General features: G+C 41.6%; 1 protein-coding gene across 1 annotated transcript in view; it reads right to left on the reverse strand.

The window, feature by feature from the left end:
* Positions 1-18733, reverse strand: part of LOC126187476 (probable 3',5'-cyclic phosphodiesterase pde-5) — a 759019-nt gene that overhangs the window by 251281 nt on the left and 489005 nt on the right. Inside the window, exons 4-5 of the mRNA XM_049928583.1 lie at positions 14837-14874; positions 6463-6659 (exon numbers count right to left, since the gene is read on the reverse strand). Of these exons, the coding sequence (XP_049784540.1) occupies positions 6463-6659; positions 14837-14874 (235 nt within the window). The remainder of the gene's footprint in view (positions 1-6462; positions 6660-14836; positions 14875-18733) is intronic.

Raw genomic sequence — 18733 nt, forward strand, 5'->3', positions numbered from 1 at the left:
GGTGCGGCTGAACAAAATCGAACAGAATAATTTCTCTCACGAATGATGCGTTCTCCATTTACCAGATTACAAAAGGAGTCTCTGCTGAAAAAGGAGGAAAGAAACACACACACACACACACACACACACACACACACACACACACACACAGAGAGAGAGAGAGAGAGAGAGAGAGAGAGAGAGAGAGAGAGGGAGAGTGGTAAGAGAAAAATGAGAGAAGGGCGGGGATGAGGGAAGGGGACAGAAGGGAGAGCGGAACGGAAGCGAACGGAAGCATGCAGGGGATGGTGGTTCGTAGAGTATGGTTGAGTGGTGATAAAGATGCGGGGGAGGAGAGAGACAACGAACGATAAGAGACGATACACAGCAGCTGACGTGTTTGATCTAAATCTGTTTTGTAACGGAAATAACGTGGTTTCATATACTTCGGCTGGATTAACAAAATAAAATGTATGTTCAGAGGTTGTCAGCATGTGTGAAGCATGTGCGCTGTAGTGCTACATAGAAAATTCTGTGGGGAAGGCAAATCAAGGGCTGCATTTTGTTGGTAGGACACTTAGAATATGCAAGATCTACTAAAGGGTGTACCTACACTAATCTTGTACGTCCTCTTCTAGAATAGTGCTTCACAGTACCGAATCCTTACCAGATAGGATTTATGGAGGACATCGAAAAAGTTGAAAGAAGGTCAAGTCATTTTGTAATATCCCGAAATAGGGGAGAGTGTGTCACAGATATAATACGCGAGTTGGGGTGACAGTCAATAAAACAAATGCGTTTTCACTGTGGCGAGATCTTTTCACGAAATTTCAGTCATCATCTTTCTCTTCCAAGCGCGAAAATACTTTTCTGGCAACCACCTACGTAAGTAGAAATGATCATTGTACTAAAATATGCGAAATTAGAGCTCTCAGGCGCTTCAGTCTGGCACCGCGCGACCGCTACGGCCGCAGGCTCGAATCCTGCCTCGGGCATGGATGTGTGTGATGTCATTAGGTTAGTTAGGTTTAAGTAGTTCTGAGTTCTAGGGGACTGATGACCTCAGAGCTCAGAGTCATTTGAACCATTAGAGCTCTCAGGAAAAGATTTAGGCGTTCGTTTTTCCGCGCACTTTTCGGTGGTGGAGCGATAAAGAAATAGTCTTAAGGTAGTTTAATGAACCCACTGTCAGGCACTTAAGTGTGAACTGCGGAGAAGTCATCTAGATGTAGGTGCAGGAACTTCGACTGACGCCTACGGTCCAGCCACCAGCCATGCAGTGGTGTATTGCAAGCTGCCACCCAACAAGGATGCCAGCAACTCAACTGCGAAAGATGATACCCCAGCATCGCTACGATACCATGGGGCGGTAAGTTCGCTGTTTACATCGGTGTTATCGTCTGTACTGTCTCTCTTCCGTGAGTCACTTGCTGTCCACACGCTTTGCTGGTATTCTTCCGCCGGAGGGCTCTATATAACGGCGCCGTCCGTTCTCAAGCAGTCGACATCGGGAATTCACAGTTCATGGTTATCTAGGCTTAACGGCGAGCGCAAAGCGGTCCCTCAAATAGAGTTACATTCACCGAGCGGAAAGTACAGTCCGGGCTTTATGCCGGCCACCAGCCGAGCCTACGGCCTCGTAGAATGCGTCCGAAGCGCCGAGTTGTCGGGAGTGTCTCGACCACGGACATCATCGTGGTACTTACTAGGACAGCCCAGTGACTTCGCGGCATAGATGATACAACTCGCACCTGCTAAGAAACTGTTACTGCGTACTGTATCATAAATAGTATAAGGACTGTCTTTTAATTCTGTTGCTTCCGAAGCTGTTTTATGTTGAACTTGCTTGGCGTGTTGTGTTAATAAAGTTCCACTGTTCTTTGGCTGCATGACTACATCCATTCAGTAATAGTGCACACAACCCATGACAGGGGTTAAAAGTAGATGCAAATAAAAAGAAGCGTTTGAATGGGAGGAAAGCAGTAGTGAAAACAGAATGAAAAACATTTACAGACAGTAAGCGTATCCAAATTATTATGAAATGTGAGTTGACAGGAGAGAGTATTGGATCTTACTTTCTTATGTGACAATTAAGTTCAAATGGTTCAAATGGCTCTGAGAACTACGCTACTTAACTTCTGAGGTTATCAGTCCCCTAGAACTTGAACTACTTAAACCTACCTAACCTAAGGACATCACACACATCTATGCCCGAGGCAGGATTCGAACCTGCGACCGTAGCGGTCGAGCGGTTCCAGACTGTAGCGCCTAGAACCGCTCGGCCAGGACTGCCGGCGACAATTTGTAAGTAGGCTGTTTAGATTTTTATATGGGTAATCCCACGTAGCGCTCTATATGAAAATCACTGGCTGTGCTGTGTGCAGTCTGTGGCTAGTTTGCATTGTTGCCTGCCATTGTTGTCATGAACTGCTATAGCTGGATGTGAACAGCGCGTAGCGTTGCGCAGTTGGAGGTGAGCCGCCAGCAGTGGTGGATGTGTGGAGAGAGATGGCGGAGTTTTGTAATACTGGATGTCAGTTATGAATATTAAGGTAAATACATTGTTTGTTCTCTATTAAAATCTTTCATTTGCTAACTATGCCTATCAGTAGTTAGTGCCTTCAGTAGTTTGAATCTTTTATTTAGCTGGCAGTAGTGGCACTCGCTGTATTGCAGTAGTTCGAGCAACGAAGATTTTTGTGAGGTAAGTGATTTCTGAAAGGTATAGTTTAATGTTACTCAGGGCCATTCTTTTGCAGGGATTTTTGATAGTCAGATTGCGTTGCGCTAAAATTATTGTGTGCCAGGTTAAGCACAGTCGTGTATAAATTGTTCTAAGGGGACGTTTCATATGTCGACCCTTAGCCTAGGATACCTCACTGGAATCTTCTGATTTTTTCTTGTAGTTTGTGTATTTAGTGTAGCTTTTGTTTATTGCTAGCGCGTAATTGTAGAGAGAATCTCCTTTGTAGTTGCAGTCTTTCATTGTTGTACTGTAAAACAGTTGTGGCGTGCATGTAGATTTGCACCAAGTATTTCGCAGCTGCAATTAACTAGATATTATTTTCAGTGCTATGTTAATGTGTTCTCTTATTTTTGCTATTCAAATTGTGCTTTTCTGTGTTATCGTGTGAAATATTGTGACAATAATGGCGTGTGAAAAACGTAACACTCGGCTCCAAAGTAAACTGAGAAATGACAGTGAAGACGAAAGCAGTGTGTTGGCCCCACCATGTAATGAATTAACTAATATTCAAAGTAGTAATTTGGTAACTGTGCATAGGGAAATGGAGCGGGCGTCAAACAATGGCGTAGGCAGTCAAACAGGTAGTGAACAGGGAAGCATTATCGATCGATCGGTCGGCAACAGCTCGCCTCAGGAATCCGAAATGATAGGACACAATTTTGCAAATACTGTAGATTCAGGTTTTGCGTCCTCACCGTTTTCTCAAATAAGTCAAGACACATTTTCAGCTTGTCAAAATGTGAATGTTGCCGGTGCAAATGCACTGCCGAAAAGAGTAGAGGAACAGATTCCAGACACTAATGCATTGTTATTACAACTAATGCAACAAATGGAACAAAATCAGAGACAAACACAGCAACAGTTAGACACAATGGGACAAAATCTTCAAAAGTTAGACACAATGGAACAAAATCAGAGACAAACACAGCAAAAGCTTCAAAAGTTAGACACAATGGAACAATACCAGAGACAAACACAGCAAAAGCTTCAGAAGTTAGACACCACACTTGAACAAACACGTGAAGATTTAACTACTGAGTTACATAACATCGAATCGAAATGTCAAAAAGTCTGTAATGACGTAAAAACACAAATTTGTGAACATTTTCAACCTATTTTTTCGCGGCATGAAAATGCATTACAGAATCACGAAGCAGCCATAAAAGAACTGCAAACTATTGTTCATGAAAATCATGAGACCTTGCAAGCTAAAATGGACTCAGTTGCATCTACCGATTCGGTTACGCAACTTGCAAAAACTCAGGAAAACTTAAAGGACACAGTAGAAAGACACATGGAGGAAATTAGTTCATTATCAGAGAAAGTAGCCGAACTTTCGGATCAGGTCACTAACTTATCTACAAAGGTAGATGATGATCTGAATGACACAAGACCCGTAGCCTTCACTGACACAGAAGAGTATGAACAAATAAGAAAATTCAAACAAAATCAGAATCAAATTAATACGCAATACAAAAGAGAAATGCGGGAAGTACAAGATCAGCTGACACAGGTAATACAAGAATTACGTATTTCAGAGGACACTCGCGCCCCAATAAGGGAAGAGGGACATAGAAATACGGAAAAGCCACAATATAATAACACAGGGCATTTCGGTAATTATGAAAGGAATTGGCAAGGTGCACCGAATTTTGAGATGGAACCGCCGACACGACGTAACAATGACCGAAATGTGACTCGCCGACATGATGAATTTGACTAAAAGCTGTTCATTACTACACGTAAATTCAAAACATTTAAGAATCCTGGCAGGGTCGACATATGAAACGTCCCCTTAGAACAATTTATACACGACTGTGCTTAACCTGGCACACAATAATTTTAGCGCAACGCAATCTGACTATCAAAAATCCCTGCAAAAGAATGGCCCTGAGTAACATTAAACTATACCTTTCAGAAATCACTTACCTCACAAAAATCTTCGTTGCTCGAACTACTGCAATACAGCGAGTGCCACTACTGCCAGCTAAATAAAAGATTCAAACTACTGAAGGCACTAACTACTGATAGGCATAGTTAGCAAATGAAAGATTTTAATAGAGAACAAACAATGTATTTACCTTAATATTCATAACTGACATCCAGTATTACAAAACTCCGCCATCTCTCTCCACACATCCACCACTGCTGGCGGCTCACCTCCAACTGCGCAACGCTACGCGCTGTTCACATCCAGCTATAGCAGTTCATGACAACAATGGCAGGCAACAATGCAAACTAGCCACAGACTGCACACAGCACAGCCAGTGATTTTCATATAGAGCGCTACGTGGCATTACCCATATAAAAATCTAAACAGCCTACTTACAAATTAAGTGATACAACTCTTCGGGAAAAGTACTAAACAAAGGCGTACAAATAAAAAAAAATGCACCTACATAAGCTCCCTGAAAATTTATAGTGAAGTTTTAAATCACAAGCCAGTTCCATGTATGAAAAGTAAATAAAGAAAACTTTAGAATATTCAGTATCTTTCGTGTGAGCATTTCGTCCATCTGTCATTAAATGACGCACTTCCCGAAAAAAATTCAAAAACAAGTAGGGCTTGAAGTTGTCCGAAGTGGAAATACTCCAGTATATTCCTTCCTGTCCAACAGAATGTACGTTCAGTCTCCTAGTATTCGTAGAAAGTCCTCCTCCGTCGACACAGCACTGTGACAAAGGGCACTCGGGTGTCAACGACTCTTCTGAGCTCTACGAGCACAGTGGAAACTTGAAGGCCTGCTGAACCAGATGTCAGTCAGCGGCTCTTGTCCCACTGCACCTCGTGCTGACCTTTAGCGACTACGAGTATTTGACAAGGGGGCGACTGGCTTAAGAGCGAATCTGAAGGCTGGGATGACCAGCTCTGGACGTTACAAATCAACCACTAACCACTAAACTGCAATACCTCCAGAAGACACTGGAAAAGTAATTTGTTCCCAGCAAAAACCAACTTCACATAAAAATTAAGGTCGCAGTTGTCTAACTGAATTAAAATGGGCGATCAAAGAGTTTCCACTTGGAGGTGTTGGTATAGCGTATATGCAGCGTAGCCTAACTCAGATGTGAGTATATAAGCACCGACATGTAGGCAAGAAATTAGTGTGACATTCGTGTCTTTCCGACATGCGTTCTGGAATGCGGAAACTTGAACAATGGTGATGTTTTTAACAAATACGTCCAAACAGGACCAACGTGCTGTTATTTTTTTCTTGGCTGCAGAAGGGCAAACTCCAGTAGATACTGGAGAATGTGTATGAGGCAGCATGTATGTAGAAAGCCACCTTTGTGAAATAGCGCACCAAGGGTTGCTGCTGCTCCGTAACACACGTCTCCACGTCTCAAATGTCGTAACGCAGAAGTTACAGCAACTCAAGTGGGAGACACTCGATCACACACCCTACAGTGCTGATCTCTCCATACTGTTATCATGCCTTTGCTTGCTTAGAAAAGGCCTTGAAGGGTTGGCGATACCTATCGAAGATACGAAGATACGCGGTAAGCAGTTACGGACTTCTTCAAGCAGCAGGCCATGGTATTTTACCAAATGGGTATCTTCAGAGAGGTGCGTCAGCGGAATTATTGCCTCAACGGACACGGTGGTTTTGCCTGTCTGTTGTACCGATCTGGACTGTACGGCCTTCGAACGGAAACTTTTTGATCGCCTCTTATTGTAAGGCCCTGCTCGTGGGAGGCAGATATCAGGGCATTATAAGCTGGACTTGTGTGCAGACCTGTCGTCCTGTCCCAGGTAGAGGCCCAGCAGGTCGGGGTCGCCGCGGTCTGCCAGGTAGAGGCGGTAGCCGTCGGCGCCCACGGCGGAGCAGATGCAGCCGGCCAACTCCCACAGCACGTGGCCCTTGGTGGGCCGCTGCTGCAGCGATCGCGTCAGCTCCTGCAGCATCTGCCGCTTGTCCGCGTGCACGCAGAACTGCAAACAGCAGTCAGTCAACTCTTCTGTGTAGTAAGCCAGCACAAGATCAGATCTTAAGTTCTACAAATTAGGGCTATAGTCCACCAATTCTGCTACATTGGATTCTACACGGTCCAGTTACAGTAACGTGACCACAGCCTATGTTCGATGTCAACTGCAACAACCACTTACAGACGTCAAGTGGCAGCACTAGCAGTGGATGACAAAGTGTGTGCAAAATGTGCGGGCGGACGCGGAAAACAATGCAGTCGTTGTCATAACGCGGAAACGGAGCGATGTATCTGTAGAGTACACTGAGGCGACAAAAGTCATGGTATACCTCCTAATATCGTGCCAGATCTAGCAGTGACGGACATATAAAATGTGTGGGCGGACGCGGAAAACAATGCAGTCGTTGTCATAAAGCGGAAACGGAGCGATGTATCTGTAGAGTACACTGAGCCGACAGAAGTCATGGAATACCTCATAATATCGTGCCGGATCTTCTTTTTCCTGGTCTAGTGCAACAACTCGATGTGGCATAGACTCAACAAGTCGTTGGAAGCCTGCAGAAATAGTGTTCCTGGGGCAAGATTTTGTGCACGAACTGACCTCTCGATTATGTCCCATAATTGTTCGACAGGATTCATATCAGGCGATCTGGCTGCCAAATCATTCGTTGGACTCTTCAGAATGTTCTTCAAACCAATTGCGAACAATGGTGGCCTAGTGACACAGCGCACTGTCATCCATGAATATTCCATCACTGTTTGGGGACATGAAGTCCATCAAAGGATTCAAATGGTATCCAAGTAGCCGAACATTCAGAGAACCTAGTACATTCCATCTAAACACTGCTCACACCGTTATATAGCCACCACCAGCTTTGCACAGTGCCTTGTTGTCAAGTTGGGTACATGGCTTCGTGGGATCTGCGCCACACTCAAACGCCTCCATCAGCTCTTACCAACAGAATCGGGACTCATCTGACTACACCACGGTTTTACAGTCGCCTAGGATCCAACCGATATGGTCACCAGTCCAGGAGAGGTGCTTTAGGCGATACCGTGCTGTTAGCAAAGGCACTCGAATCCGTCGTCCTATGCCATAGCCCATTAACGCCATATTTCATCGCACTGTTCTACCGGGTAAGTTAGTCGTTCGTATCACATTGATTTCTACGATTATTTCACGCAGTGTTGCTTGTCTGTTGGTACTGACAACTGTATGCAAACGCTGCTGCTCTCGGATGGTCAAGTGCAGGGCGTCGGCCACTGCATTGTCCATGGCAAGAGGTAATGCCTGAGATTTAGTATTCCGGCACATTCTTGATAATGTGGTTCTCGGGATACTGAATTCCGTAATGATCTCCGAAATGTAATGCCCCATCCATATAGCTCCAACTCCCCACCCGCCTTCAAAGTCTGTTAATTTACGTCGTGCGACCGAAATCCCGTTGTAAACATTTTCACATGAATCGCTGAATACAATAGTCATCTGTATGCGTCCATATCGATAGCCCCTGACTATTTGCCACCTAAAGTGGAAACCTCACATGCCAAATTTGCGCTATCTAAAACTGACGCCGAGGCGACTTAGTGCAACATGGCCCATAGATGACAGGGATGAAAGATGGCTGCGGAGATGTGTACGGACGAATGGACGTGGAACTGTTGAGCAACTGACCGCTCAGATGAAGAAAGGGGCTATTACCACTGTGTTCCCAGCGGCCGTTCAGAGATAGTTGCTGTGCATGGGCCTCACCAGCAGGTGCTTCGTTAACACACCCATACTGACTGCTGTTCATAGGCGACGAAGGCTCGAATTTGCACTCCAGTGCCGCAATTGGAAGTCCGCCGAGGGGCGGCAGTTTATCTTTTTTTAGTGAGACGTTTCATGCGCTATTGGAGAGATCGCCGTTGGCGTGTACGGCTTAAAACGTCCCAAAGCAAAAATCTTGCAACACTCTTCGATAGAATCCAAGCTGGAGGAGGGAGTGTTATAATCCAGGGAATATTTTCGTAACATTCCCTGGGTGATCTCGCCATTCTGTAAGGCGCAACAGATCAACGTAATTATGCACCTATCCTTGGGAACCACGTCCACCCCAACATGCAGTTTGTTTTTCCTCGCCACGATGGCATCTACCAGCAGGACAATCTAATGTATCAGACAGCTAGCAGCGTACGTGCGTGTTTCGGAGAGCACCAGTACGAGTTTACCGTAACTCCGTGGCCACAACGATGTCCGGATTTAAACCTAATCGAGAATTGTGGGACCACCTCGATTGGGCTGTTCTCGCCATGGATCCTCAACCGAGAACGCAGAGCGCCACGCCACTAGATGCGGCATGGCTCTGCATCCCTGTCAATATCTTCCAGGATCTCACTCATTTTATTCCTGCACCTCTCGGAGCGATCCACCCTGAAAAATGTGGTTAACCATGCTATTACCAGGAGTTCACATTAATGTGTCTGGACAGTGTATTATTTATGTATACCCGATGAACGCTATAGCTTATTTGATATATTTTGTATGACAGTTTAAACATAGCTCACAAAAAATTAATTAACATCCTGTAACACAGATAGTGGCTTTGATAGTGGTCTCACTTTGGCGAGGAATTTTTTCATTTATGCCAATGCAGATGAATGCTGTTTTAACGTAGACCTACTAAATTGTGATTATGCTGAATCCTACGTTCCAACCAACGGTGCACATTGTCTCAATCATTTACTGTGTGATTAAGGTCGGGTGATTTAGCGGGCCAGCCGACGTGCGACAATGTACGTGAGCATTCTGCCCTCTGAACAGAGTTGTTGTCAATCTTGAAAGACGGGAATGTACACACCATACTGTAAAATAAAGCGCAATACTTGGTCGACCTGAATCTTGAAATAAATGCGCATCTGAATGAGTGGACCCCAGTCATGGTACGAAGAACACCCTCAAACCAAAGCGTAACATAACCATATCTGACCGAACTACATCCTCCACGCAGTAAGAGCTAAACGTCTAATGGGCTGTTCGTTTACTCGCCAACTTGCGTAATTTGAAAAGAGCCAAGTCGTGATTCGTTGGGCCACGGTACACATCTCCACTTAACTACTGTCCAGTTGCTCTTCTGACTGGCCCTTTTAAGACTAATAGCTTTATGTGCCGCTATGGACAAATGGCGTTTTGTGAGGTGATCGACATCAAATGTCTATTCCATGCAGTTCGCTTCGTACTGTTCACTCGAAAACTGGTTGAGATGGACATGCATTCATTGAGGATAGCAATTTCTGTTGTGTTTGAACCTGATCTCCACTTGCGACACGTGGCACCCGTCTCCAGCTCCCTTGGGTTAGGATCATTTTACGACATCGGTTCTTACGCCGTGTTGTATGGCCGTGAGTAGTGCACCGTCTCTTGCAGACACAGCCAACAATCTACACTAATACATAAAAGAACGGCAGCTTCGTTGCCGTGTGGTCACTGGCACGTAAAGACATGGTAGCTACTTTCTTCCGCTCTGTCATGTCTTCACGTCGACCCATAATATTGCGCTGATTGCAGACAACAGACAGGTACATACGTACCACTTCACTGACACGTGTCGTATGGTCACCCGGTTTCACTTCTACGCTATCTACAATGCTGCGAAGCAAGCATTGTGCTCTTTTACGAGGGTGGCTCCTAATTTGTCCAGTGGGCTAAATTAATCACTATGGCAATGAAGATGATGGGTATGAGCATATGTTTTGATACTACTACATCCAAGCCTGACTAAGCGGACAAAACCACAGCGTCGCATTAGGTAGTGGTAGCGTACTAGCCGAACGTGAACCTCTAGCGATACCTTCACCACGGACCGCGCGGTGAGCGCGCTAGAAGAGGCTGATACGATGTTGTGGAACACTCTGCTGAAATCATGGACATGCTGAGAGCAGCGAAATGATTTCTGTATGTAACGATTTTCGGTGTAAATGTTCGTACAGGTTGCGTCTGGTACTCATCTTTGGATACCACATTTTCACTGCTTTGTGTACTTGACTCAGGCCAAGACTCGACAGAACCCTGCTGATCCTGTTTAGAGTTCCGATTGCAGTTAACTGTGCGGCGTGTACCGATGAGCGAATTTTCATACCGCTGACTACTAAAATTTGTTTTCCTTTATTGTTGGACTGTAGGTTAAGAATGATTTTATGGTTCAGTTAATTGTGAACTATAGCATCAAGCTCAGGCACTGTTAGAGTGTTAGGACAACCAACACCAACGAAACAAGATAAGTAATTACATTGTTCTACATTAAATCTAGTATGTCACCTCTATGAACCCTCTCCATTTGTTCTGTTTAGTTAACAGCATGTCAGAAGTTTAGCCTTTAAAGAAGATTTCCACTTTTGAATATCCCTTCAGCTTATTCAGCAACGACTGGAACAATTGAAATAGAGTATTCAATGAGACGAAAACCATGGACATCGATGTTTATATGACGGTCATTCTTCAACACTACATTGGTCATTAGCATCTGGTTCTAATAAATTGTGTAACTAAAATTCAAGGGCTATCTTTCAACGATATTTTTCAGATTTTTATTACGCTTATAAGTTTTATTTCGATAAATTTATTAATGCAGAAAATAGATGATGATTTTATTATACTGCATTTTATCTCCACAGTATCCATTGTGTTTATTTCATGAAACCTTTCGTATTTAAAAACTATACTATTGTGGCGATGACACAAAATTGTATAGATACATAATAAGGTGAAAATTCCTGTTTATGATGATTTAACAAGACTGTCAGAACCGTCTCCTACAGCGTTCAAAAATAAGTGTTACTTACTTTCATTGATTACGAGTAGTTATTGTTGTTATTTCATTTTTCTTTATTGCCCCAATTGTAGATTTGATGTTTAAAAAGGTTTTGTGCACACTGGACTTAACAAATAATTGAGGTCTCGAGACTAGTCAGATTTCTGGCACGAGTGATAGTGTCGCATTTGACAATTTCAAGAAAGCATGTTAGTTCCGACCAAATGGAATTGTCCGTCATATTAGTGCCTTGACACATCTGGTAGACGATTTACTCAATGTATAATTCGAAGCAAAAGTATTTATCATTTTGTATTACAGTACAGATACCTGAAGAAATATTTTTCATATGTTGGTTCATTAATTTAAAGACGAAAGCAGCGTGAAAACTGGCAGCGTCGCAGAAAGATGGTATCGACAACAAAGAAACTCAGTTTTTATTATGTCAGTATGTTAGTGAAATATAACTTCGAGAAGAGAAAGAGTTCTGTTTATGTGATTTTTCAAAGCAGTATGTGATTCGTTCAAATGGATAAACAGTGTCACTTGTTGTGAATAAGTTAGCGCTAAAGCGTATTCACCGAAATTTGGTGAAATTTTAAAGGGACATTGATTCTTATTTCCAGTAGTTAAAAAAGGGTAGTAGAATACAAGCGTGCTATACATCTGCAGAAGTTATTCCAGTTGAGAAATTTTGTAAAATATAGAATTAGAGTCCAAAATAAAATCAATCAATCCTACAGTTGAAGTTCTGTGTAACTGTGGATGCCATAGATATTAGATGAATCAGTACGGTACATGCTATTATACGAGGAAGTGACTATGATAAATCTTTAAACGAAATGCGTGTCGCCATTGTTTCTGGCTAATAACATATTCAAATACTAGTTGTTTAATAATGGTTGGTCTAGCGTAAACATAATTTTACCTTCTGCTGCGTTGATTTACTCGTATTACAATCGATGAGATGTATGTCCACCACTTCGTACCAAAAACAAAACGTAACGAAGTCGCTGGTTGGTATAAAGTGGCTTTTTCACTAGGATTTTATCTGGAATGTTGTTGCTGTGGTTTTCTTGGTTGCAAAAGGGGATGTCCTAAGTGCTTACAAACTATAAAAAATAAATGCCTAATTTTTGTTCATATTACGAACCAAAGTTGTGCAAAAATAGGTGATACGGTGACATTACTTCAATGGAAAGGAAAAATATCTTTCGTCAGGATACTGCATTAGTCCACAAACGGTACAGAAACTGAGGTGTCCAAAGAAATAACTGTTGGAACAACTGGCCTATTTACTAGATGTGGAACCATTTAACTTCCATCTGTTCTAACATCTAAGGCAATGTGTTGGAGGAAGACATTTTAAGTTCACTGAAGAAGGAGCGACAAACTTCGTCAACGGGCGTCCGTCCCTGGACGAGGGCGAGTACGTGTGTGCGTGTTTGTGTGTGTGTGTGTGTGTGTGTGTGTGTGTGTGTGTGTGTCTGTCTGTCCCTCAGGGCGCTCCACGACGCCAACAACTTTACATTTCGTCCGCAGGTCGTCTAGAAGGCGCATTGAGCTGTGAATTCAGAAAATAGCAAATCGCTGCATGTAACACCCGCCTTAGAACTCGGAACGCTTCTAGCTCCCTACTTAAAATTGATGGATATTTTATTTAAATTTATTTATAAACAGTTGGTTTTCATATATCATATATAAGATAGAAAAAATATTCTGTTTATCAATATTATTACTCTCTTTGAAAAACTAAACCATCTCTATATAGCTTCTTACATTTACCTATTCAAACAAATATTCCTTTCACTTATAATTTTGTAATTTACACAGCAAAGCACGTTATGTGAAACACCCTGCATATTTAATGCCCTGTTTCAGTCACATGAAATAGTACAGTATATCATGTGGGTGGAAATGGTTGCACTGATTAGTGCATATCGTGACTACAATGACAAGCTCTCTGATTATTCTTCTTTATTTACAGCTGTTCCTTCCGTAATAACGTAACATTACGCTCTACTATTTCGTGCAAGGCTAGTCATGTTTGAAAAAATGTTGCCACTGTTTTTGTTCCATTTTTGGTAAGATTGTTACTATAAAACGCGAAGGAACATTAAATATTGTGTATAGAAAGGAAATATTGCTTCGAGATAAACGTGATGATCAACGAGAATGTTTGATTTCAACTTTGTATTAGAAAATGACTGCGAGCGGGACGGAGGCTTGGACGTCATTCAAGGACATTGTTGCTGACTTTTTAGGCAACAAAAAGGACTCACTTTATATTTCTGATGTAGCCATCATGCTGGGAAAGTTTAAGATATAGGTTGCTTGACGAGCCTCGAGGGTCACTTTCTAAAGTGTCACCATCGTTCATTTCCACTTACAACTTGGGTAATATCAGTGAGCAACAAGGTGAGCGTCTTCATCAACATGCTAAACCTACGAAAGGGAAGGTATCGGGATCACTGGGATACCTGTGTAATTGGAGATATGAATTAGTCATTTTACCGAGACGTACACCCGGCAAGTCAATGGAGATAAAGTATATCAGAAGCCGTAACACGAATAAGGAAAGGAAATATTAGCTAATTGACAGTTACTGCCAGTGTAATAAAGATTTGTATTCAGTTTTATACACGAATACAATCTGTATACTTGTTGAAAACTAAATTATTTTCATTCCCAGTACATAAATTTTACTAATTTTCTAGCTTATAACGATATCACACTGTGACAAATATGTACAAGATGGGAAAAGGCTGGGATCAAATATGGATTCAGTGCACAAAAAGGTATAAAAGCATATTATAACTTAAAACAATTTTTTCCGTTGGGCCATGTAATTAATGATTATGGCTCACAAAAGTGACCGCTCTGTACCGGCAATGTAACGAATCTCGTTTTCAGATTGTTATAATTCCTGGCATAAATGAAAATTTTGTTTGTTGATAGACAAATTTTTACTCGTACTCACAATGACTTATCCACTAACTAAGAGTCAATTTAATTAATACAGCTTCGTTGATTTTGACTAGATATTATGGAATATTGTTTGCTACAGAAATACTTTGATATAGAAGCATACAGAAGTCAATGGAAATTCAGATCAAATTTTTCCACTGCGTATACACTGCTATTTGTGAAAGTCATATACAAGAAATTATATTCTGTGTGTGTAATTTATATGTGGAAATGTGACACTAATGTTTCTGAAATACTATATTTGGAATATCATTTCGCTTGCAGTTCAGTTTTAGCAGTCCAAAAAGTCCAAGTCCTTTATAAACAGTGAATACGAGAATATTTGAATTTTGTATATAACGTAACACATAAATGTTCATTATTGATCTAAATACTATTATTTTTAGTTCATAATTTGTTTACATACCTTCCATCGTGAGAGACTGGTCTTTCTCCCGTTTTTACCTGAAAAAAATAATATTGTTAGTACAAGCTATAAATACTGATAAATGAATACATTTCGTATTATAGATATATTAATTTCTGTAAGTCGGTGTATACATGTCTTGAATCTCCAGTAGCTGCTGCTTTAGGACACTTTTATTTACGTTAAAATATTTATCAGACATACACATAATCTGCATAGTTAACAGGTGTAATACATTAATAAGATATAGTGCAACCTTGTTACGCTCCCAACACAGATATAATTAATTGTTTGAAAGACCTAATACGTGACAATTTCACACATTACTACAGAACACCCAGGAACGTGTTCAGAATTTTAAATAAAATTTTAATGGACAATAGTAGTGGAAAGAAGTCACCTGCTAAGGAACAACAATCGTTAGATGCTGGTATATAGATAAACCGCTGCATGCTACTTATTATTCACATCATCACTAGTTTCTCTGTACAGAAAATGTCTTCGGATACTGGCTACCCTAAAGGAACATGTTAAAGGTCGTTGATCCTTTAGCGTATTATTCTCTGTAGAGCAGTGGTTGCCAACCTTTCCGAGACCTTTAGCCCTGACTGCAATCAGATATTAATTAGTATTCCCCTCCCTCCACCAGCACCAACATCTTTAGCAACTAATTAAACCTTAATATGAAAAGAATTTCCGTTAAACACTTTCATTTTTGAAGTGACGCAAGATTAATGATCTTTAGTTTTTGTAGATGTTTCATTAATACTCGAACGAATGAGTCTATGAGGCAATTGGTACGACATATTTCTAACAACATTTTTTCATAGAATGATGTAGCAATGCTCAGTGGATTGCGACTGTTACCTAAAAGTACTTCTTAGAAAGACAACTTCACTATTCACGTTGAGAACAGACACTTGTTACAGAATGTGTTTCCTCTGCACCAATCGTCTCCCCAGCGACACTTGCTTCACACATACCTTCCACTCCCACTTAAATCAACCAAATTAAAGTGTTTGCACTACATGCAGGCCTACTATTTGTAAATCACTTGAGTGGTGGACTCCTTATTTCTGAATTGGCAGAAAATGTAAGACTTGGCTGCTAATGGTCTGTGTCTGAACGCTGCTAATAATAACAGTAACGGTAATAATGACAATAATATAGAACAGGCCAGACTGCAGTTAGTAGCCATTATATAGTTACTGCTGTGCTGTCAATTATCCTTTAAAAGTAATTTAGTTTCGTGACAGAAACACAAGTGAACCCTTTGGCTTTCATCACTCAGAAAATTAGACTTTATCCTTAAGGGGATAATTATTCCCAGGTAGGAAACCATTGTTGTAGAGTGAAGCTCATGATAAACCGTACAATGTTCATTAATGCTGCTACACCTCCGTTATAATATTCTTCACCGTTGTTGGGGAATACCACAGGCCACATTGACTCAGCGTCGATAGGAAGTCATACACAGATAATAGTAATTTTGTAATTATGTCTCATAAATATCTTGCTGATTTCCGTGATGCTATAGCAGTGGGATACAGCTTCTGGTCCATTTGCGAATAAAAAAGGCCTCATAAGAGAACAGAATCAAATGGTTCAAATGGCTCTGAGCATTATGGGGCTCACCTTCTGAGGTCATCAGTCCCCTAGAACTTAGAACTACTTAAACCTAACTAACCTAAGGACATCACACACATCCATGCCCGAGGCAGGATTCGAACCTGCGACCGTAGCGGTCGCGCGGTTCCAGACTGTAGCGCCTAGAACCGCTCGGCCACCCCGGCCGGCAGAACAGAATCAATTACATTAACTGGAGACTAGCAATTACTCGTCAACTAAACGCTTTAATCACGTTACCATGCCGGATGAGTGCATTCTATGGACTCAAATATGTCTCCCTCTGCATGTCCCACCGTTCATCTGAAGACGCAGCAGAAATGCGTCCAGTGTGTCACAATATTCTTAGTAAGTATATTGAAAATACGAATAAAAGCAGCGTAATTCCGCAAAGAAATCATCTATAGCTTTCTTTATGAAGAGAAATGACATTTCCGTTAAAGTTCCATTTTCACTACGATGACACATTACTTTCATATCATCACGGAAGCTAAAATTGGCCTAAATAATTAGTTTACTAAATCTTAGCGATGTGTTTAAAATTTGCGTAAAACGATAACTGCTTACTTCAGGCAACTATCGTCCGGCAAGTGGTGAAAACTGCAGAAGTAAGCGGACTGTATGTTCCCAGCATCGTTGACATGGGGCAGCTATGTCCGTTTTAATTGGCCGCGTTGCGTGCTTTATGGAATGAACATAGCGTACTCCTTAATCTTTACCAGTAAAGAGCGCTAAAATCAGGTGAAGAATTTTACGCACGTGTCAATAATACGCACAAACCATATCTGGGAAGATACGGCGATTGAAAAAGACATAGGTTTTCTAAGTCAATGAGAAACCTATGGAATTTGAAATTTGAATTGATTGACGATGCACCGTATTTCCTCCTTTTCTCGTAACTAAAGATATTTCTTTCTTGATTTTTTTTAAATTTAATGACTGATGTTGTTATGAATAGATGGCTAATTCGTAGATGTCTCAGAAAATTGCTTAAGGAATGGAACCATTCAGCGCAAAAACCTTCAAACTAAAAGCCTTCACCCAAAGGAGAACTAAGTGTTATTCACTGCTAGGCCGAGATCGTTTTCTCCTGTCGTCTCGTTTTAGTCTGTGTAAATGAAGAATGATGGTACAAAGAAACAACTACCCATTTTACGTTTTTTAAAAAAGAAGAGAAGTAGAACCGGCTAGAGTTTTGCAATAACCAGTGTTTCATAATATGCTTATACTCGTGGTAAACAAAACTCGGACTAGCTCGGTATTCTGGACTGGCGCGATACAACGCTGTCTAGCCTTATTAGGGAATTAATTAATCACTCAAATTCCACAACTTCGCTCGTGCGCACGGAAAATACCCCAGCTCCCGAAGGAAAGGAAGGTTAATACTTAACATACAGTTTACGATAAGGGCGTTAGAGATGGAATACGAGTTACAAACAAACAAAAGGAGTAGCATTTGCAACCTATGTCCTCAGTTATTCGCTGGGTATTTTCCAATCTCTGCATTCCTCCACAGTTTTTACCTTCTACAACTCCCTCCAGTACCACGGAAGTCATTCCCTCATGTCTTAACATATGTCCTACCATTCAACCCCTTCTCCTTGTCAGCGTTTTCCACATGTTCATTTCCTATCCGATATTGCGCAGAACCTCCTAATTCCTTACCCTATCAGTCCACCTAATTTTCAACATTCGTTTGTAACACCACGTTTCAAATGCATCGATTCTTTTCTGTTCCAGTTTTCCCACAGTCGATGTTTAACTACCACACAGTTCTGTGCTCTAAACGTACATTATCAGAAATTTCTTTCTCAAATTAAGGTCTATTTGATACTAGTAGTCTTCACTTGGCCAGGAATGCCCTTTTTGTCAGCGGCAGTCTTCTTTTTATGTCCTCCTTGCTCCGACTGGCCGGCCGGAGTGGCCGAGCGGTTCTAGGCGCTCGAGTCTGGAACCGTGCGACCGCTACAGTCGCAGGTTCGAATCCTGCCTCGGGCATGGATGTGTGTGATGTCCTTAAGTTAGTTAGGTTTAAGTAGTTCTAAGTTCTAGGGGACTGATGACTTCAGCAGTTAAGTTCCATAGTGCTCAGAGCCATTTGAACCATTTTTGTAATTCTTCGCTTTCACTAACGATACAAATGTCATCAGGTTATCTAATCCTTTGACCTTGAATTTCAATGCCGCTCTTGAGTCTTTCTTTTATTCCCGTCATTGCTACTTCGATGTATAGAATGAACAGCAGGGGTGAAAGGCTACAGTCCTGTCTTAC

This window comes from Schistocerca cancellata, chromosome 1 (assembly GCF_023864275.1).
Source record: "Schistocerca cancellata isolate TAMUIC-IGC-003103 chromosome 1, iqSchCanc2.1, whole genome shotgun sequence".
Taxonomy (NCBI): Eukaryota; Metazoa; Arthropoda; class Insecta; order Orthoptera; family Acrididae; genus Schistocerca; species Schistocerca cancellata.